At 36.6% G+C, this 22,675-nt stretch overlaps 1 protein-coding gene across 6 annotated transcripts in view; it reads left to right on the top strand.

Moving 5' to 3' along the window:
• The window catches only part of fgf13a (fibroblast growth factor 13a), a 114,320-nt gene that overhangs the window by 37,613 nt on the left and 54,032 nt on the right, over nt 1–22,675 (top strand). For 2 of the 6 annotated variants that reach the window (XM_083560518.1, XM_083560517.1), the window contains exon 3: nt 21,963–22,130. The exons of 2 other annotated variants lie outside the window; for them this stretch is intronic. In XM_083560518.1, the coding sequence (XP_083416644.1) occupies nt 21,963–22,130 (168 nt within the window). Of the gene's footprint in view, nt 1–21,770; nt 22,131–22,675 lie in introns of all 6 variants that reach the window. 2 more of the 6 variants (XM_083560521.1, XM_083560520.1) reach the window with 2 other exon arrangements.

The raw sequence follows: 22,675 nt of genomic DNA on the forward strand, positions 1-22,675 counted from the left end.
CTGGGCCTTTTTGTGAATACTTTAATTTTATAAAACACCTTTCAGAATGATTGTTAGGTTAGCTGTTATAGTCAGCCAGAAAGCAATAATGTAGTTATTAGTGCTCAATGACATGTTTGTTTTTTTTACTTAATGGCTATTGATTCCTGGGACCCGACAGACACAGGGTTGCATGGTACCCTAATGCTCTTATTTGATGGCCTGTTGTGGAAAATGTGATGATGGGTATATAAAACAACAGTCCTCAATGTTGACGATCCTACTGGCTAGAGTAACTGTTTTGACTGCGTAACAAAGGTAGAAAGACTCAATCGAATTTGTGTACACATATTCAAGGAAAATCACAGGTTTTATATACGTACGCTGTGAAAATGAATGACAGACGTTTATGATGTGATGTAAAATAAGTCGTTGTTAATTCCTGTTTGCTAAATTAAAATCAGCTTCTAATTATATTTTGTGACTAATGATTTGTGATGGACTGTTCTAGAAAGGTTTGGGGAGGGCAGATCAAGTGGTGTCCCTTATCACTTTTACATAAGAATATCTCTCTCTCTCTCTCTCTCTCTCTCTCTCTCTCTCTCTCTCTCTCTCTCTCTCTCGCACCCGCACTCTCAGTCTCCTCAAACTGGCTAATGTAAACAGTCTGCGTCTTATTCTATTTTGAGTTGGAAAGTGATCTGCACAGCGTTTTCATATCAACACCCTTGGCATGTGTACTGAGTTTCTCCTTCCAGACTACAAGAACTGGGTGTGTGTTGACCTTCTCGACCTTCAGGATGGCAGCTGACGTATCTAAAATGTGGGAGCTGTACCGCATAAATGAAATATTTGCGCATATATTTTATTTGTGTATATATATATATATATATATATATATATATATATATATATATATATATATATATATATATATATATATATATAGAATATATACAAAGAAAAACAGATAATCTACAGAAAAAAAAAATATATATATATATATATATATATATATATATATATATATATATATATATATATATATATATATATATACATATTTTTCTGTAGATTGTCTGTTTTTCTTTGTCTGGAAAGCAGGTTGTTGTGAGAAGATTCTCAGTCATCCAGGTGCAGTAATCTGTAAGTTTAGTCAACTGGACTTCTATCTGGTTAGATCAAAATGTTTTGCCACTCATCTGAGTAGCTTTTTTAGTAGCGAGAAGTTGGCAGGTTTCCACAAATTTTTAAGCTAGAGGGCCCTCCTCTCCCTAAATAGTTTCATTTTTGAAACAAAGGGACATTGTGAGCGTTAGTGGTGGTGGGGACGAGACTTTCATCAATCCCCAAGATGATCAGTTGTGCTGTTGTGCAAAAATTTGTGCAAAGGACGGAAAATTAAGTCCAGTAAGTGAAAGTCCAGGTGCTACAGAAGGTGTTTTTCGAATGGCATGTGGGAAAAAGCTCCTACTAATTCTCTCTGTGTTGTCTTTCAAAGAACGGGTTGGCCTGCATTGGTTTTTCTACATCTCAGACATTTTTTGGTGGCAAACATTGTGTAATATAAAACACAAATAAAAAGAAGGAGTGAAATTATTCTCATAGGACTGTCTGGCTCCTTTTTGATAACCTCATTTTGAATGAATGGGGTCTAGTGCTAGAAATTTGCATTGCAAGAGCAGACAGATGGGAAAATTGTACCAGGGCTCCTTTTACTTATATTCTCGTTTGGATCAGCTTACTGTCAGTTTTATTTTATTGAACACCACTGCTTTGTTCATTCGGGAGGCAAAGTAAATATTTTCACAGCTCATCTGCTCTTCCACTGATAACAGCACCTCCTCCACTTGCTTCCGCACTCACCTGACACCACGCCAGAGAGACATCGCTACCAAAGGGCCCCATAGGCCATGGCTCTGCATGTGTTCTGTCTTCAGAGAGAGAGAGAGAGAGAGAGAGAGAGAGAGAGAGAGAGAGAGAGAGAGAGGGCAATAAAGACACAGACAGAGATTGTAAATGTGTTAGCTTCCCACTCATTCTATAAAGCCTTTATTTTCTTTTATTGTCTGTCTTCTAAGCCACGTCTCACTGTTTAATATTATGGAAATACTTGCAAACTTCAACATTATTTATTATCTTTTACTTAAATATTCTGTGGACATATTCTACATTTTAAGCTATGCACATGGGGGGACCAGTAAAGGGGTGTTTTATACCCATTTCCAGTGCCAAGAACCAAAGTTCAGCTTTGGTTCATTAGTATTGTTAGACATGTTGAATAGAGTGTCAGCTGCAGGGAAAACTCTGCAGTGCAGACTGAAAATAAAGAAGCAGGACTGGAGCTGATAATCTTTGCTAGCTAGGCTGTCATTTTAAGTTAGGTAGCTAGTTTAAAATTCCCTGGATGTATTCATGGGAACTATTTGTGTCCTCATTTGTATTACATGTGTTAATATTTATGCATAACAAAGATAAAAGGTGTTTTAGACATAGGTAAAGAGTCTTTCACATATGTTTATAAATAACTTAAAATATTAATAAAACCTCTCTACAGCACTTTGGTTGTAGCATCATAGCCTGTCCCAGCCTACTAAAATTCACCTTATAATATGATAAATAAAGCACTTCAGAATGCTTTCCATGTTTTTTTGCTTTTGCATTAATGCAGCCTGTTATGCAAAACCTACACTTGAGACATTGGGTGGATTAAAACATTTTCAATAGCTACATGTAGAAATGGTAAATAATTGGGCTTTTAAAAGTTGCAAAAAGAACTTGATGTTACCCCATTTGTTTTTCTGATGTGAACTTTCATTAAGGCTTTGTGAATTTCCTACTTATATATCATATCATATTTTAAAAGGAATCAAAGCTTCCGTTTTAGTTTTTATAAGATGCAATCTGTTTTCAGTTTACTTTTAATAAAGTGAATGACAAACTAGCATAAGTAATGTCATGAATTAGCAATAAGTTAATGCTAGCACACATATTTCCCCATTATGATATGAAAGACATTTATTTTTATGAATTTAGACAGAAGCAGTTAAAATAGAAAAAAACCCACTGTTCTATTATATTAGGTATAGAAATAGAGCAAATAAGTCAACTGGTTGAGAAAGTTTTGCCCGCTCAGCTATGTGTCAGGACTGAGTCAATGTAGCCTAACTAACAAAACTGGCATAATTCATAGGGAGACATTAGCAGTGGTGGATAAACAGCATACATCTTTCCTGTACATACGTTAAAGTACAACTAACCTGCTAATATATTTTCTTCAAGTAAAAGAGCCTATTTTACTTGTCTACTTGAGTAAAAGTACAAATGTCAAACTAACTTGCCTTAGAATTTATTACAGTATCAAATATACTGATCTATGAGAAGAGTATTTATGAAAATCAATCAAAAATATATTTTTAATGCTACAGACATACAGTGGCTACCTTTACTCCATGCACACTCCAATAAGAACTTTTGGGTTACGGTTGTGGTTTAGCAACAGGTTATCATTTAATGCAATGTATGTATTACTTTAAGTAGCATGGAACAGTACTGTGTTTTTTTGTATTGTAGAAAATTAGAAAATTTACTTTGACAGTAATGAAGTAAAAAATAAAATGATTTACAGTGCACCACTGGCTATCTCCACAGGGCATACTAAAATACTTACAGACCTAAAACACATTTTAGCTTTTTGTCTTATTAGGATTGCACATTTCAAATATAGTCCAGGAGGAAATAATCAAGGTTTTATGTTCAGTCAAGAACCTTAATGCCTTTGAAGAACCTATGCTGTTTTGTAGATTAGCTATGAGGTAATCAGAATGGAGTAAGAGTGTGGTTCTGTTTGGGACAACACATTATGTCCTAATTCTGTTATAGGTACACAGTGGCTGACAGAATAGGGCTATCAATAAGAGTGCTAAGTTGGTACATTTTTAGATGGTTTTGCAAAGAAGTGACAAATAATGCTATTTCTATTTTGTCACATCTGTTAATGGTCTATAATTGGTAGAATTCGTACTTTTTGGCACAGTTTACTGCCAGACTATGGATAAATATGTGATTAAAATCCATTAAGTACATTTTCACAAAGAAATTCAGAAAATCAGAATGGAAAAGTGGAATGATTATTCGTTTGTTTCACATTTATAATAGAAAGACACATTCTACTGTTGCTGTTAGTTTGAGAGTCTCACAAAGAATCTGTTATCCTGCTTTGTTCTCTTCTCAACCTTGTCTGCTGTGCACATCCCTAACACTCAAGATAAAAACCACACACAACACGAAAATACAACATTTATTGTAATAACGCTTTCTTGATACACAGGATTAGGTGACTATGAATGGAGGAAGATTCAGCAGGTATGTATTCTATCCAGACTTCATGTTTAAATATTTTCTCCAGATCTTTTACTTCGACCAAACCTTGAAGCAGTCTGAACAATAAATATAAGTGGACAACATGCCACCATTTACTTCTACTGTGCATTTTTTTAAAAACCTTTTTGGGTCAAAACGGGACTCACCATCTTGGAGCCTTGAAGATACAACATGTTACAGTGGTGGAAATAATAATTTGATCCCCTGCTAAATTTCTTACAAAGAAATGAACAGTCTAGAATTTTCATGTTAGGTTTATAATAACAGAGAGAGACAGAATATAAAAAATCCAGAAAAAAAAAACATTAAAGAAAGATTATAAATTAATTTGTATTTGATCGGGTGAAATAAGTATTTGATTCGTACCAACCAACAAGAATTCTGACTCCCACAAACCCAAATTATTCCTGTAGTACTCCTAAAATCACCTGTCACAGAATCAATGTCTTCTATTCAAACCTCTCCACCCCCATAGACAAGCCTAAAGCTCAATTTTGGTCTCATCTGTCCACATCACATTTTCCCAGGCCTTCTCTGAATCATTCAGGTGTTTGTTGGCAAACTTCAGATGGGCATGTTTATGTGTATTCTTAGTCAGAGGGGCCTTGGTGTGTTACCAATGATTTTCTATGTGACTGGTCTCAGCTTCCTTGAGATCATTAACAAGCTCCTTGTGAGGGTGATTGACGCTTCTTGCTGATGGTCTTGTAGCCCATTTCAGCTTGTGCAGGTCTACAGTCTTGTCCCTGACTTCCTTTGACAGCTCTTTGGTCTTGCCCATCTTGGTGAAGAGGTTTGAATGAAAGGGGTTAATTCTGTAATGGGTGACTTTTATACATATAATGATTTGTTATTAGGAGTTTTTTCTTAAAGGGACATGACTAATGGGTATGTGGTGGTCAGAATTCTTGCTGGTTGGTAGGGGATCAAATTCTTATTTCACTCGATCAAATCCAAATTAATTTATATATATATATATATATATATATATATATATATATATATATATATATATATATATATATATATATATATATATATTCTTTCTCTCTTAAATAAAGCTACCATAAAAATTCTAGACTGTTCATTTAATTGTATAATTTTTCTACCACTGTATATTTAGGCAGAGGTGCAGTTTGCCTTTAACCCAGGCATTTTAGTGATGGACACATACATGAGCATACATACTGATATTACCGGAAATTCAACATGAACCGGGGCCCCAACCAACTCAAAATGTCAAGTACAGCATTATTAAGAAATGTGTAAATAAATGTGATGTTATGTCAGGTGTATTAACTTTAGTTTAGTCATATTACTTTCATGACTGATGTAAGTTTCAAGACTGTGGTAAAAAGGACAGCGGAGGATACATTACACAATAACTATATGTGGAAATTACATGTTCTCAGATTCTTAAAGGCTTTATATGGACAGTTGGTCAGTGTTGTGCTAAAGTTTTTTTTTTTTTAACTGAGAGCAATGTGAAAAAGGACAGGGTGGCCTGAAATATATACACAATACACATACGAACCTACTGCATATAATTATTGTAAACATACATGTAAACAAGTGATATATGTAATTGGGCAAACAATCGATTGTTTGTAACATAATTATAAACACATCTATTTATGAAAGCAGACATGCAATTGTAAACCGATCTATAAATGAGCCTAGCACTTGACATTAAATAGGCCAGCAAACATACATTGTGTGAGCATGTTAGAGCTGTATCTGAAAAGCATATCTTTGGAATTATCCAAGTATCCTCCTTTGTATCACCTAAGCATATCTTTGTTTTATCCACCTTGACTCATTCGCAAAAGATGATATGATAAAGTAAATTGTATTGTGTGCTTCTAAACCTGAACTGAAGCTTCTATGTGCTGAGTAGAGTTTATATGAATAGTGAAGACTTTGCTAAGTGAAACAAGCTTGGGTGCTTATGAAGCTGAATCCCCTGCGGTTATGGATTCTTGTTTAATGAAGGTGACTTGGCCTGTTGTCAGCCCCCCACTGTGTGTATCTGTTTGGGAATGTATATTTGCTTGTCAGACAGCAGCCTCATAACAGTTATGTGACAACATGAAGGCATCTGAGGCAGCTCATCTCTGTTTGGTTTGTGCTCCTCAGCCTGGAGCCTTTCAAAGTGCTCAGAGCTCTGGAACAGCTCTGTTTATGCTGTCTGAGATTTTTCTATTTTACCACATAACAGGGAGCGTGGGCTGAGGGTGGAAGGTTGATAAGGTTGGAATGCACATGTCCCTTCCCTTAGGCCTAACAGTGTAGACAAGGACCTATCGCTTACCCTTAACTACCCACATTTGTCTCCTTACTATCAAATGATCAAGCTATGCCACATCCATGAATGGTTTCTAACTAGGATTTTACTTTGCTAGTTTACTGCAAAGATGGTCACATCTGTTTTTATACACTTTGGTCTAAATTGAATTGTATTTTAATTTGTGGTCTGAAAGCAAAAGTGTATTACACTCTACTTCTACACATTTGGGGGTCCAATTTAAGTTTAGAACCCTTAAGTGTTCTTAAGTATTTCCCTTTGTGTGGAATCATACAATAGAGAAGCATCATCAACCATTACCCCTGAGCAACCACTCTGTAAGTACTGTTTTAAAAAATGAATCACTGGAGTCCTCAAGCCTGAGCAAAAAGCTTTGCTGTCACTTGATGTTAAAGGTTAATAGCTTCGGACTTGGGTAAGTGTTGTGTAACACGTCAGTTGTTTCTCGCCTCAGTAGACCTCATCATTGCTCATTTAGGTACGTTTTTCTACTCACGCTGCCATTCTCTGTTGTGTCAAGAGATATAGAACAAAAAAATCAATTACACAGCGAACAGCACACAGAACACTTTCCTTCCAGCTCTGATTTTAAGCTCTGTTCACATGTTGGCCTGATGCCTAATTACATTGCCAAACACCAAGATACATCCTTTGATATAGCATTTTTAACTTTTAGTATTTGACTGGTAGTCAATTCAGAGCATGACTGATGAAAAAACATTTTTTATACAGGCTGCACCAATATTACTATTTTGAGTGATATTAGTGTGAAATAACCTTTTGGGCTGTAAATGTCCATGCGTTTTGTAGTTATATTGTTAATTTAAATAGAAAAAAATCACATACAGCAGAGCAAGGAATGACAAAAGAAAGTATAAAAATATCTCCCTGTACAGAGTAGTTTGTACTCACCAAAATACCACAGAGCATGTGTGAAAATGATGCCATCTGTAACAAAGCAAAACCAAAATAACATTCTCTTTGGTCTCATTTTTTCAGAAGAAATATAATGGTCTCAAATGGTTTACCAGTAGAAATGAGTCTTTTAGCCACATATCAAAAGCTGTTAGAGTAATTGTTTATCTTAGAAGGCCCTCTTGTGCTTTTTAGCTTCAGGAGCATTGGAAGGTTTCCATCTCATTGAGTTTTTAGAAATTCTCCTAAAGTTAAATCATGTTAAGGTTTAAGATCTCTAGTTCATCTTTACCAAACACCTGCCAATCAGACTCAACTTCTAAGGCAAGGCAGAATAAAAGGCATGCATAAACAGGAATATATAAGCTTTGCTGGAACAGTGCATTTAAGTGATTACCAATGGTTTTACAGGATTTGGATTGGTGTCTGTGTATCCAGGCTCTGGATTGTCTCAGCAATAGATTGAAAGTTGTTCGGAGATATGTAGAAAAGGTCAATGGAGCTCCAGAGACAGAATACATTGATTAGTGTTTAGCATCAATTTATGACTAAAGACAACTGTGCATTTTACAATGGATCTATGGGGAGAGTGAAGTAAGCTAAACCAGCAACAGATGAGCACTATTCAAGACAAACCAGCTGGGATAAACAGAGCATTCATGCGGTTCCAAGCTCCTTTCTCAGCACAGATGTATTTGCCAATAGCCTGAAAATCAGAAAAATTAAACAGAAAATCAGATTTCCTTTAGAATCATACTATATTCCAGGTTTTTGCTTTTTATGCAAATCATGTTGAATCTGGGAACCAAGGTGCCTTTTCATTTGTGCATTGCTTTATAAGTGACATGGTAGCAAAGCAGGTACTGTTGCCTCATAACTCCAGTGTCTAAAGTTTGATCCTGAACTCAGGTTGCTGTCTGTGTGCATTCACAGTGCCTTACTATATCCTGGCAACATAAGTTACCAGGATAGGGTAAAATGATCCAGGATCATTTGTTCATATTTTGTGATCCTGGCCAGGATCAAGTGATTACAAAATATGAACTAATGAACATTGTTGTAAGACCCATAGCAAAATATTTATTTGTTTCTATTTGTTAAACATATTTCTGCCCTTGTGTAAGACACCGTTATGTATCTTAAAATGTACCTAAATAATGAGGGACCTCTTGTCTTGACAGCTCTCATGTTGTTTTTCTAGTTTATTGCTGAAATCCTTATAAGGCACTTGACAGGCTGTTTATCTGTTTACCTTTCACATGTACTGCTTACATAACTTTTGGAAATAAATTTCTGATTTAGGCACAACTGAATCGATGGCCAACACCTTATCTAAGTTTCAAATTGAGGATGTCCTTGGGTTGCATCTTATCTATTTTACTTATAAGCCCAGTGCAATTAGCAATCAGGTGCTGTATGATAGCTGCAGTCAGGGCAGACAGAGTCACATGAAATGAGATGTAAATGAAGTTCGAAACACAAATGAAACTGTATTAAAAGTTGTTCAAACATTTCTTCAAATCTGCCAGCTGCTGCAGTATTCCTGAATCATTTGTGTGGATAAGTCTTAGGCTTGGAAAGTCTAATTGCTTTTTGTCAGGTGTACACAGGGATGTTATTTTGTTTGGGAATACATATAGAACTTGTGGCATAGGAGCTTATCCCTTAACATTTATTTTTTTAAATCACAGACATTGACATAAGACATCTGTACAGCATCACACATGTTAACATTAAAGATGAAACACAATTAAGACAATTCTACCCTAATTCCTAATGCAGAAATCAAGCAATTTAGACTATTTATGTACTATATTATCACCTGTAAATTAGCTACTTTTACGTTTTCTTTTATAAGGCCATAACCCAGACTTGCTATTGTGTTATTAATAAAATCTGATCACATTTGTTTTTGTAAGTAATCTATGTATCATTTCCAAATCTGTGCTCTGAAATAACATTTGCGCCATCATAGCTATGGAGGAAAAGCACGCAAGTATCAGCAAACAACAGTCTGTGCATCCTAAAAAAGCTTTCATCGTTGCTGGAGACTTCAACCACTCCAACCTGAGATCTGTACTATAAAAATTTTACCATAATCTCTCCTGCTCTACCAGAGGGGACAACACACTGGATCAGGTACATACAAACATACCTGAGGCATACACGGCCATTCCCCTCCTCCATTTGGGTCAGTTTGATCACCTCTTTTTGTTTCTGTTACCCAAATACACACCACCGATCAAACGGCTGAAAACAGCTGTGGGGACAGTACAGGTATGGCCAGAGGGGGCCACTTATTCTCTACAGCAACAGTTTCAGGATACTGACTGGAACATGTTTGCTTTACAGGCCACACTGGCCTCTCACACAGACATAGACATCTACACATCATCTGTTTTGGAGCATATCAACACGTGCATTGACAATGTGACTACCGTCAAAAACATGGAATGCTTTCCTAATCTGAAGCTGTGGATGAACTCTGAGGTCTGTCTCCTTTTGAAAGCAAGAGATGCTGCTTTTAAAGCTGACAATGCAGAGGACTACAACAGAGCCAGGGCCAACCTAAAAAGAGGTATAAGAGAGCCAAACATACATGCAAACTCCACATAGAAGAGCACTTCCACAACTCAACCAGCAGTGTCTTCTTACCGAATGAACTCAATTACTTTTTTGCTTATTTAGATCAAGGCATTGGCCATTCCACCTCAATCGCTGACTCTACTACTGCTCACAGTCCACGTTCACTCTCAACAACGGACATCTATTTAGCATTTGACAGAGTGGATGCACGCAAGGCAGCTGGTCTGGATGGTATACCGGGACGTGTTCTCAGAGCATGCACTGACAACTGGCACAGGTCTTCACTGACATTTTTAACCTGTCACTAGCCCAAGCCATGGTTCCTACAAGCCTGAAAACTACAACCATTATACCATGACTAAGCATTCACCCCATTGTTATAAAGTTCTTTGGGAAACCGGTTCTAAATCACCTCACTGCAGGCCTACCACCTACACTGGACCCACAACAGTTTGCCTATCGCTGAACAGGATGCAGTTTCCATGGCTCTTCATTCAGCCTTTGCCAACCTAGATCACCTACATCAGAATGCTGTTCATTGTCTTTAGTTCTACGTTCAATACAGTCCTCCCCACTGTACCAATCACTAAGCTCAGTGACCTGGGTATCTGCACCTCCACTTGCAGATGGATTCTGGACTTACTCACCAATAGACTTCAGTCTCTTAGGTTTCGCAAACAGGTATCCTCAACTCTCATTTTAAACACTGGCATCTCTAAGGGCTGTGTTCTAAGCCCACTACTCTACTTCCTGTTCACCCATGACTGTGCTCCTCTCCATAACTCTAACATCTTCATCAAGTATGCAGATGACACCACCGTAGTCAGCCAGATCAGCAACAACGACAAATCGGCCTACAGGGAAGAGATCCAAAGCCGAAGACTTTTGGAAATCTAACAACAGGAGACACTTTCCAGTCTACATCAATAGAACTGAGGTAGAGAGGGTCTCCAACTTTAAATTCCTGTGAGTTCACATCTCTAGAGATCATTCCTGGCACCAAAACATTTCAGATCTGGTTAAGAAGGCACAACAATGCCTGTACTTCTTGAGGAGTCTTAAAAAAATGTATCTGTCCCTATGGATTATAACAAGTTTTTACTGCTACATCATCAAAAGCAACCTGACCAACTCCATCAATGTGTGGTACGGAGACTCCACTGTGTGTGAAAGCAAAAAGCCCTGCAAAGGGTGGTCAATATCGCCCAACGCTTCACTGGCACCCAACTATCTGCCATTGAGCACCTTCACCACAGCAGATGTCTGCTCAGAGCTCGCATCATCATCAAGGACTCTTTACATCCCAGTCACAAACTGTTTAACCTCCTTTCTTAAAGAAGGAAATACAGGAACATATGCACCAGAACCAACAGGTTCAGGGCCGGCTTTTTTTAATCCACCATCACCCTACTATACTCTACACTACACTATTAGATCACTGTATCAACACTGTATTTAACTTCCGTACAGTAGTACATGCAATGTACATATTGCATATTGTAATTTTTAACCCCTCTACACATATTGTGCTTTACATACATCTGCAATACTATTTTATTTATGTATATTAATATATATCTTACATACTGTACATCCTGCCTAATATTTCACATTTATATATTTACATGATGTCCATACACTTACATATTTATGTGCACTTGTCAATTTGCACAATCGCTATTATTTGCACTTCTGGTAGATGCTAAACTGCATTTTGTTGCTCTGTACCTGTACTATGACAATAAAGTTCTATCTATCTATAAAAATCTATAGATCATGCATTATTGTATGGACACATAGAATTTGCATTAGGATTTGACCTCTAAGAGCTGGCACTGCTTGGGGTCTGCTTGGGGTCTGGCTGATTTGCCTCCTCCTCTCTCTGTTTCATTTGGAGCTCTGTGTTCTCTATTTCATATAGTTTTATGTGTTTGTGTAAGTTAGTGGAATTGCAACAGTAGCGAATAGACTTTCTACAATCATTACAATCACAGTTAGTAATGTTTTAATTTACTGCGGTAAAATAACTCCACATGATGCTCCTTATACTTTCTGCCATCTTTTATTCAGAATAGACAAAAGTGCATGCACTTGGTGCCGCTGAGTCACACCGGGGAAAAGCAACTTATTCAGACAGACTAACAGCTTTTTCAGAGACATGTCTAATCTTTGATGAACACTAGCAATGAACTTTAGTGTAGATTCTAGAAATTTAAAAGTATTAATCTCTAGTATCGATCTAATATCAATATCTACGTTGGTATTGATAATATTGGTATTAGGATTGATCCGCCCACACTTAGTGCAAGGCATTGCAAATTCAAATGTAAAAGAAATTGCGAAGGAATTGCGATTCCATCTGAGTTTTGACAGGCTGAGTTTTGACAGGAGAATGTGAAAAAGCAGATGTGGTCATTAATATTGCTATTTAAATATGACATGGTCATAATTCGTAAGACACAGGAAATAACGTTGCAAATAGACTTTGCTTTTTTTTATTTATTTGGCAGTCAATGTGCATTTGCAAAAGCAAAAACGCAAACAGTAAAGTAAGATTCCTTTTGATAATTGCCCAGAATATCTTTTCATAGAAATTAAGGATGCTAGTCATAAACGCTGGAGAATCCAGTGCTAGCATTAGCGAGGAGTTGGTTTGTATTTTTGGTACAGAGTGAGTAGCCACAGTGACACTGCGCAAAAATTACTAGTTTCTTTTTTATACCTCTGGCATTGTTGTGTATGTTTTGAAGTTTTATAATATATATATAAAAGATATATATTAGGCGAAGACTAAACAAACTTGCAGCCTGCCACTTAATATGGTCCTGAGGGAACTTGGATTTTAACTATGTTCCGCCCTTGTCCGTGTTTAGCGAACTAAAAGCCTATAATAAAAAGTTTGGTTTAAATACGTGTACCGTTACACCCCTATTGCTTAGACATTTTTTTATATCCATTATATGTTTCTTTATTATTTGTGCCTAAAATAAGGTGCTTGGCTGTGACTGAGTTCTTGTTCCTCACAAAGCAAAGTGGAAAGCTGGACAATTTTGTTTATCATTGATTTTTGCATGCATGCTTTAGTGCATGGTTCTTATTTGTATTGATTGAACCCATAACCCCCTGAAAAAGCCATTCTTGCATATTGAATAGGGAATAAATACAAATTAATCAGTCCACTTACCATGAAACTGTGTACAGCATGTGCAGCTGCAATGCCACTTCCTGCTTTATTATCTGTTTGATTTGTCGTTGCCTTCGTGATCTGGATTTTTATCACTCTCAGCCTTAACACTGCTTTGCTCATTTTAACAAGAATTCATCCATTAATTTTTAAATAAACATTCACAAGTTGTAACTATATCTAGCTAGAACAAGCTTGGTGTAAGTATGCGTGAGTGAATAGTTATTGCCACATATATCTGATTGGTCAGCCATTGGGTAGTGTTAGAGTCCTTTAATAGGAAGGTGTCACAAGGTGCTTTTTTATCGATGAAAGGAAAAAACTTGTGCTGAAGAACATGGCATCTGAGAGTGTCCAATTAGGTGTTGATGCTGTTGGCAAGTAAGAGATCACTCATTTATTAGAGGAGCACAAAAACAGAGAAAGAGACTGAGAGAATACACTGTATATAAAACCTACCTGCTTTATATATTTTTTTTATGTGCTTCAGCTATCTATCAATTCAGTGTTGATGTTCTTTTCTCATGCAGATCTATTGCTCTATTAAAAATCTATGAGGGCTTAATGAAACACTGTCCCACATCACTAGGTGATAAATAAGGAATACATTTTCACTACACAAACTTCATAATGCTTTAATTTGATCCAATATTTTTAACATGGCTGTAAAATCCACATTGACAATGTGGATGAAAGATCAGCATTGGATGCTGTCCAGACCACATTTCAGGGGCAACATTTGATTTGTTCACATGTCAGGTCACAAGTGGATTAATCAAGCTTTAACTGTACAGAATCCCATTAGCTTTTATCATCTCTTGATTAAACAGTAAATACTGTTCCAGACAGTAATCCGTAAACCGAAATCAGCTCTGTGGGAAGAATATGGCTTTTATTCAAATGTACTATTATGAAGCAGCAATTAAATTGAATCCTTAGTAAAGACCATAATGTAAATTGTAGTAATGAAAGTTGGCATTTCCAAGCTGTCCATAAAGAAGGCATGATGTGGGCTACTTAAAAGTTTTATTAATGCATTGTGTGAAAGGTGGTCTGGAGAAAGTTTGTTGTCCCCTCTACTCAGCGAAGAGCATATATTAAAGCAGCTCTTTCTGTGATTTTTGTTATTTTTACAATTTTGACAAACATCTCTCTCATATCTAGTGAACATCTGTGATGAGGTTTGAAACCTGGCAGTCTGGGTAAATCAGTCAGTTAAAAGCCATATTATGCAAAGCTAATAGGACAGCCTTTTATCTTTGCATGGATCCATAAGCACTCCCCCGTAAACCGAAATATATATATATACATTGAGGAAAATAAGTATTTGAACACCCTGCTATTTTGCAAGGTCTCCCACTTAGAAATCATGGAGGGGTCTGAAATTGTCATCGTAGGTGCATGTCCACTGTGAGAGACATAATCTAAAAATAAAAATCAAGAAATCACAATATATGATTTTTTTACTATTTATTTGTATGATACAGCTGCAAATAAGTATTTGAACACCTGAGAAAGTCAATGTTAATATTTGGTACAGTAGCCTTTGTTTGCAATTACAAAGGTCAAACGTTTCCTGTAGTTTTTCACCAGGTTTGCACACACTGCAGGAGGGATTTTGGCCCACTCCTCCACACAGATCTTCTCTAGATCAGTCAGGTTTCTGGCCTGTCACTGAGAAACACAGATTTTGAGCTCCCTCCAAAGATTCTCTATTGGGTTTAGGTCTGGAGACTGGCTAGGCCACGCCAGAACCTTGATATGCTTCTTACAGAGCCACTCCTTGGCTCCTTTTTTTTTAGATTATGTCTCTCACAGTGGACATGCACCTACGATGACAATTTCAGACCCCTCCATGATTTCTAAGTGGGAGAACTTGCAAAATAGCAGGGTTTTCAAATACTTATTCTCCTCACTGTATATATATATATATATATATATATATATATATATATATATATATATATATATATATATATATGTATGTATGTATATAGTGGGCAAATACTGACTGAGAGAGAGGGCAGGCCAATTCTTAAAGCACACTATCACACCAGGCACACTGGGTAAATCAGTCTGTGTGTGTGTGTGTGTGTGTGTGTGTGTGTGTGTGTGTGTGTGTGTGTGTGTGTGTGTGTGTGTGTGCTAGGAAATAATTGTAAATGAACAAGCATCACTGCCACCACATCTAGGTCAGCTAGATTTGTATTGCCTTCCAACTTCACTGCTTCTGTGTGCTAAGTATATTTTTGAAGAGGCTTGTCTAACACAGTATTGTTGAGTAGTAGAGAAAAGGGCTGGGAGGCTGTCAGTCACTGTGGCCTCAGCAGTGACTCTAATCTCCAAATGTTTCTCCTCCATATCCTCTGGCCCTGGTGCTTGGGCAACTCATTTATATCCATCAGTGCACAAATTTGCAGTACACTGTGGGCTGTGATATAATTTACATCAGCCTGAAATATCACCAGTAGTAAATGTATAAACAATATATTAAATTATTTTGGAATATTAAATTAGATGGGCCAGTACAATATTCCATGTGGATCTAATGAATGATTCATTGAGGATAAGCTCATTTGTTCAGCTTGACCTGCCCTGTTTTATTTGACGTTTTAATGTAACATAAAAATATAAAAAAATTTTTAACCAATGACCTTTAACTTTTAAAAACAATATAAAAAAAGATTCTTGATATTGTACAAAAAATACAGAGCAGTGAATCATTGGTATTTTCACATTTCATGCTAAACATGCACGTACACACACACACACACACACACACACACACACACACACACACACACACACACACAAATACACACACCAAACAAGACCTTTTTAGACATGTAAGATTTAACACACGTTGTAGTTCGATTATCTGTTATATTGTACACCCCTGGTCTTTATTTGAACTCACAATTCTGCCTTTCTCTGGATGACAAAAAAGAGAAAGAGGGGTTGAACCGATTCACTTGTTACACACACACACACGCGCGCACCTGCACACACGCGCGCGCACACACACACACACACACACACACACACACACACACACACACACACACACACACACACACACACACACACACACACACACACACACACACACAACAAACAGGTAAATCTCATGGGAGCAATGCTGTAAGCAAAATGAAACTCTCATGGTGATAAATTAGTTTAAGTTAATCCTTTAAAGGCCATCAGAAGGCTTTTGCTAATGCTACTGCTAATCATTAACATTAGCATGTTTTATTTTTAATCACTGTATCATATTAGTTAGTATAAAGAACTTTCTATAACATCTAAATCCTTTTCTTGAGTGTCATAATGAAAATTATCCTTATTCATTATTACAAAAACACAGATACTGCCCACATTCTCCTTTGTACCATTCAACACTTCAGTGAAATAAGAAAATATGTTTTTCTTTTGTTTATTTGAGCATATGGTGAGCTTAATACTACTTCTAAAGAGCCTGCAGCGAGTCAGTAGAGCGCTAATTGCTTTTGTTCCATGCTGTATTCTCAATGTAATGGGTCATCGATGCGCTCTCCTTAGTGTTAGCTGCTTAACCACAGTCGAGAGTTGTAATTGCCTTTTTCACACTAAACAGCTTTCTACTTCTCACTCTGTAAAACCTTTTGTTGCCTCTTTCCCCAGTTACATGTCTCTACTTCACTGCTCCTACATTTTGGACAATATTTTAACCCTAACCCTAACGTTCCATCTTAGGTGTTACATAATTTTTTTAATGTTACATTTAATTACATTACTATTGTGTTACTCAAAAGATAAATGTAGGCTACTATTAACTAGATTAATGCTTATTTTATTATGGGAGATGCATTGTACACTGAGAGCTTCATCAAAGACTGATGTTAGAGCTTAATTAATATTCTATTTGCATTTTTTTATTAATGTTGCATTTTATTATTTACATGCAATAATAATTATTTGGTATAAAGATTTGTGTATTTTTGGAATTTATTAAATTTAACAATATAACAAAACAGGTTCCCTGGTGGTCTAGTGGTTAGGATGTGGCGCTCTCACCGCTGCGGCCCGGGTTCGATCCCCGGTCAGGGAACCAACCCCAGCCATTAGGGTTGCACAAGCCTTACTGGCGGTCCCAAGCCCGGATAAATGGGGAGGGTTGCGTTGGGAAGGGCATCCAGCGTAAAAACATGTGCCAAATCGAACATGCGGATGGTCCGCTGTGGCGACCCCTAACGGGAGAAGCCAAAAGAAAGTTTAACAATATAAAAAAACAGATGGAATTGCATTTTTTTCTTTTAGAATACCATACATTTTTCACAACAACTCTTAAATGTATATTTTCATCAAATTGTGAGGTTATTACAATTACAGTACAGTTTTACAATAGTGTGTACATTTTAAGTAAGTAATGTAATGTATAATCTAGGAATTATTCATAGTATGAATCAGCATTGCATACCAATTCCAAAGGGAGCTTTTCAGAGTTGACTGACTGAGGAGAGAACAGTGTGATTGTGAGGCCTGAGGTTTAGAAATAAAGCTGTGTGAGTTAATAAGGTAGGAGTCGGGGAGAGAAGTGTGACAGGATGACATGTTTGTTCAGCGTGAAATGTCTCCTTCACTATTAGATATAATGCTGTACAGAAAAGTCCACATTTTAACTACGAAGTGTTCCAGATCATCAGAAGAGTGCTTCGTTTGTTTTGATGAAGTGCCAACAGTTTGTTATTGTAGCAGATTTGCAGTAAACTCATACACCACATCAGACAGCTTATTAGCATAGCTTAATGCCTTTTGTTCTGTATAAATGTGGAGCTGAGGTGTACAAGTGCTGTCATTACTGAGTTCCCTTATTGTGTATGCAAGAGAAACTGTACAAGTCTTCCTATATAAGGAAAAAAAAAGTATTTGGTAGTTCTTAAAAGCTTTTATTCTGAGTAACCGACATCTCAAATGCTAGAACAGCACTAGGAGTCAACATGGGACAGAGTGTCTAAAGCCCATGCTTGTGTTTTGATGCTTTTTCTGTCTTAATTTTTATTCTTTTAACTGAGACACAAATTCAGAATGGTGAGTCCAATTGCCACAATGGAAAACAGCTTGACCTGGGTAAATTGTACAAATTGAGACAGTTTACACCACTAAATTGTATCTTCTGCAAAACTGTTGCAATGAATGAGTAATACCCAATCATTATTCTGAGGCTTAACAGGGGTGTCATTCAGATCCATTAAGTTTGCCATTTGAAGGCCACAACAAATTGCCTGCTGTGATCTTTGACACTTTATAGATCATGTACCACACTGAGCAATTCATTAAACCACCATCTATCATTATTAGGGTTTTGTGTGGGATTGTTTAGGTTTTGTGGTCTGTTTGGGGCAAAGGATATTCATTGTGTCTTTGCATTATTTCAACCTTTCTATAATCATTTGCCACAAGGACAAGACCATTTGTCCAATTGAGCCTGATATGGCACGGTCAGAAACTAGATCAAGGCCCATCAGGATATAGGCTGACAGCTGACTTTAGCAGAAATGACTAATGGAGGACCATAGACCTCCCATGAGCTATCTATCTATCACATTCAGCAATGGCTTAACTGTATTCTCTCCAGTCCTGACACAGCCTGCTACTCTCCATCTCACTGCCAGGCCATAAAAAACCTGTCTGGCTGCATATCATTTTTATTGCTGCTGATGAGCTTGCAGTTAACACGGTCATTAATAAATATGGCTGGAATTACACATTTAGAAGGATTCAGAGAAGTGAAAAAGACATGATTTTTCCAGGAAGTTATTAAGTATGAAATGTTATTAAATGCCACCATTTTCAGAAAGGTTTTTGCATTGCAGTTATTTTGCACCTATATGAAATCCAGGAAAATTTAGCCGGTGTATATAGATTGGTACTATAGATGTGTGTGTGTGTGTGTGTGTGTGTGTGTGTGTGTGTGTGTGTGTGTGTGTGTGTGTGTGTGTGTGTGTGTGTGTGTGTGTGTGTGTGTGTGTAGGTCTGAATACAAGCTGACCCACATGTCATTCTATATTAGAATATGGAGCTGTAAACTCAGTTGATCTGGCTGGGTGAACTGAACAGTAGGGGTCAGTCTTTGTCCTTTTTAGTTTTTATTCTTCTTCAATTAGTGGCATTGTTCATATAATTGTTTCAAATAATGTGTAGAAGGTATGCATAGTTTTTGCTTGTCATTCTGTGGCCCCATGTGATATGAAAACTTAGAGATTAAAGAGTAAATTTTGTGAAACAAACCACTTATCTTGTCAGGTAGCAACAGAGAATGTATTTTCTCTCACTCACAAAAGCAGGACTTCAGGATAGGCTGTTGCTAAGTGAAGGGATAAAACACAGTTGATGCTGACTCTTCTGGTTCTTTATAAAATGTAACTTTTAGTCTGTATCATATTCAGGATTACGCTATTTTATATTTATTTTATATATCTACACACAGCACTAGTTTTTGCAAAAAAAAAATAAAAATAATAAAAAAATTTTAGTGGTTGCCATATTTTTTGAGAGACAGTCCTGAAGTCCATGCATAAAATTGTAAATGTCCTAAACAATGTCCTGAAATATCTGCTCCAATCTCATGTATATATCTATATATATATCTATATATATCTATATATATATATATATATATATATATATATATATATATATATATATATATATATATATATATATATATATATATATATATATAGCTCAAATACCACTGACTCACTCACTCACTCATCACGAAATCTCAAAAACCACTGAACGGATTGCAATGAAATTTGGAACATACCTTCCTCTTGGGTCTTAGGTGCTCACTAAGAAAGGGTTTTGAAAAATTCGCCCTGGATCGCGGCTAACTCGCGAAAAACGCGATTTCTCACGCATTGTAAACTCTTCGAAATAACAGTACGGATTCTCATGAAACTTACTACATTGTTTCTTATTACATGTTAGATGCACGATAAAATTTTTTTTAAAAGTAGTTTGCCCTGTTTCGGTACTACAAAGGGGTAGTACGTTATTTGTTGACGTTACGTTCTGATCTCTGATCATCCAGTCCTGCTCAGTGCTTACTGCTTATTGCCATATTGCTTAGCGTTCTGCCTTCCGTAGCGAAGCATGGGTACTTTCAGCTAGTATATATATATATATATATATATATATATATATATATATATATATATATATATATATATATATATATATATATATACACACACACACACACACACACACACACACACACACACATACATACATACATACATACAATATATATAGATTGGAGCAGAAATTTTAGGACATTTAAAAAAAAAATTAAAATGTCTCTTGAAAAAAAAATATGGTAACCACTAAAAATGTTTTTTTTTTTTTTTTTTTTTTTTTTTGTAAAGACTAGTGCTGTGTGTAGATTTAGGAATAACTAAACTTTAGAGGAAAGGAAGTTTTTTAAATGTCTATTGAACTTCACAAGTCATTTTCTGTGTTAATTAGTTATCAGTTCTAGCAGAACCCCATTTTAGATCTCTGTCCTTGTCTGCCTGATGCACAATGTGATACTCTTTGATGGATCACAAGTGAAGTGTTCTTTTCTGTTCTTGTTTGGACATGTAGGCAGTGTAGCTCAGCCAGCTAACCCACTTAGTCATTTCTTATTGTCACTTACAATACATCCACAATTCTAAATAACTTTCTACACTTTTTATGAATAAATTTTCATAAAACACAGCATACATAAAATATACAGCTTTTTAAAAATCAACTGAACAGACAATAGAGAGCATTGAATATTGACTAATTCACATGATAAGGAACAGTAAAATGAAGATTGGTTCAATTCACAGTCCTAAAGAAGCTTAAGAAGTGAAAGACTTGCATGACTCCATTATTAGAGACAGCTCTCTGTTTGTGCATGAAAAACTTTGCATTATGCAAAAATGAATTGCTTTCTAAAGAAAATGCATGTCATATGCAAGATCCTCTTGAAGTGTAAATATGCAACTCTCTTCTTGATTGTATAGCTGATGCATGGCCTGCACTTGCCTTTATTTTACTTTTACAAGGTGATGAATGTACACACTTCCCTTAACATGTAAAAGTTTGGGGGTTGGTGTACATCTCTGCACTGCCATTCTCATAGCCATGCTTGTGACCCACAGGATGTTGCTAATAATGTGGGGCTTGATGATGGAAGAAGTTCTTTCCTGAGCTCTGCTCAGTTTCCTCCCCTTCTGTCCTTTCCCGCATTGCCTAACTGCCTAAATTGCCTACTCTATTTGAGTTTATTCATTTGTGATTTATTGTGTATTAATATTATTAATCTCTCTCTTTCTTTATTTCTCTTTTTTCTTTTTTTTTTTGTTTCTTTGTACCTTGCTCTATCTTTCTCTTTCTAAAAGCAAGCTGTGTGTTTTGTTGTACTTCCTATTGTTGCTTATAATACTGTGTTTACCTGGTTTGCTTCTTTCTCATCCTTTTTTCTTTGTTTGTTTTTGGTTTCCTTCTATTGTTGTGTTGAGATTGGTTTTGTTGCTTTAAGCGCTTTTCTCTCCCCTTCTCTAACCCTGCGTTCATTTTGTTGCGGCCCGGCCGCAGTCCAGGATGACGCTGCCCCAGGTACCCAGGAGTACATTATGTTGCGGCAGGATTCCATCCATTCAGCGGATATAAGGAGTAAAGGCTCCCCCTTTCGTGCTAAGTGTCACGAAATCTTCTGCTGCCCGCTGAAGCAAGCTGTCCTCAAAGAGAACGCAGAGCCTGAAGGTTTGTCCGTAAACAATCCATGGATTTTTGTTGTCTTCTTTTTTGCTTCCTAAATATGCATCACCTTTTCAAATATCCTAAGTTTTTTTTAGGCTGTTTCTTTAAAAGAAATATCTGAACCCCCGCTGTGTTGCATTTGTATGTTTTTGTGTAGTAAGGGCTTCAAGCCTGCAGTGTCTTAAAGGATGCCTTGTCTCTTGTGTCTATTGCGTGTATGTCCATTACAGCCACATTCTTTTGGGCAAATGTAAGCCTTAGGATTGTGGTTTTCATAAAATGCATGCACAAAAAAAGCCAGAGAGAATCATAGGGGTCACATAACACTGCTTCTTTTCCAATTCTGCCACTGCTGATGAACAGCAAGCAACCAAAAAAAAATCTATAGCTGCCTTCAGGGTGTCTGCAAATTAAGGGTTAGGATGAATTCTTATTTTTGTACTGTTTTGCAAATTGCATGACTTCTAAGCTGTCATACAAGTTAAAAGTATAGTTGAGCCTGTTCTGAAAGGTGCTACCATGGCTTGTGGCTACAATTGCCATTAATA

The sequence above is a fragment of the Silurus aristotelis genome, assembly GCF_946808225.1.
Source record: "Silurus aristotelis genome assembly, chromosome: 14".
Lineage (NCBI taxonomy): Eukaryota > Metazoa > Chordata > Actinopteri > Siluriformes > Siluridae > Silurus > Silurus aristotelis.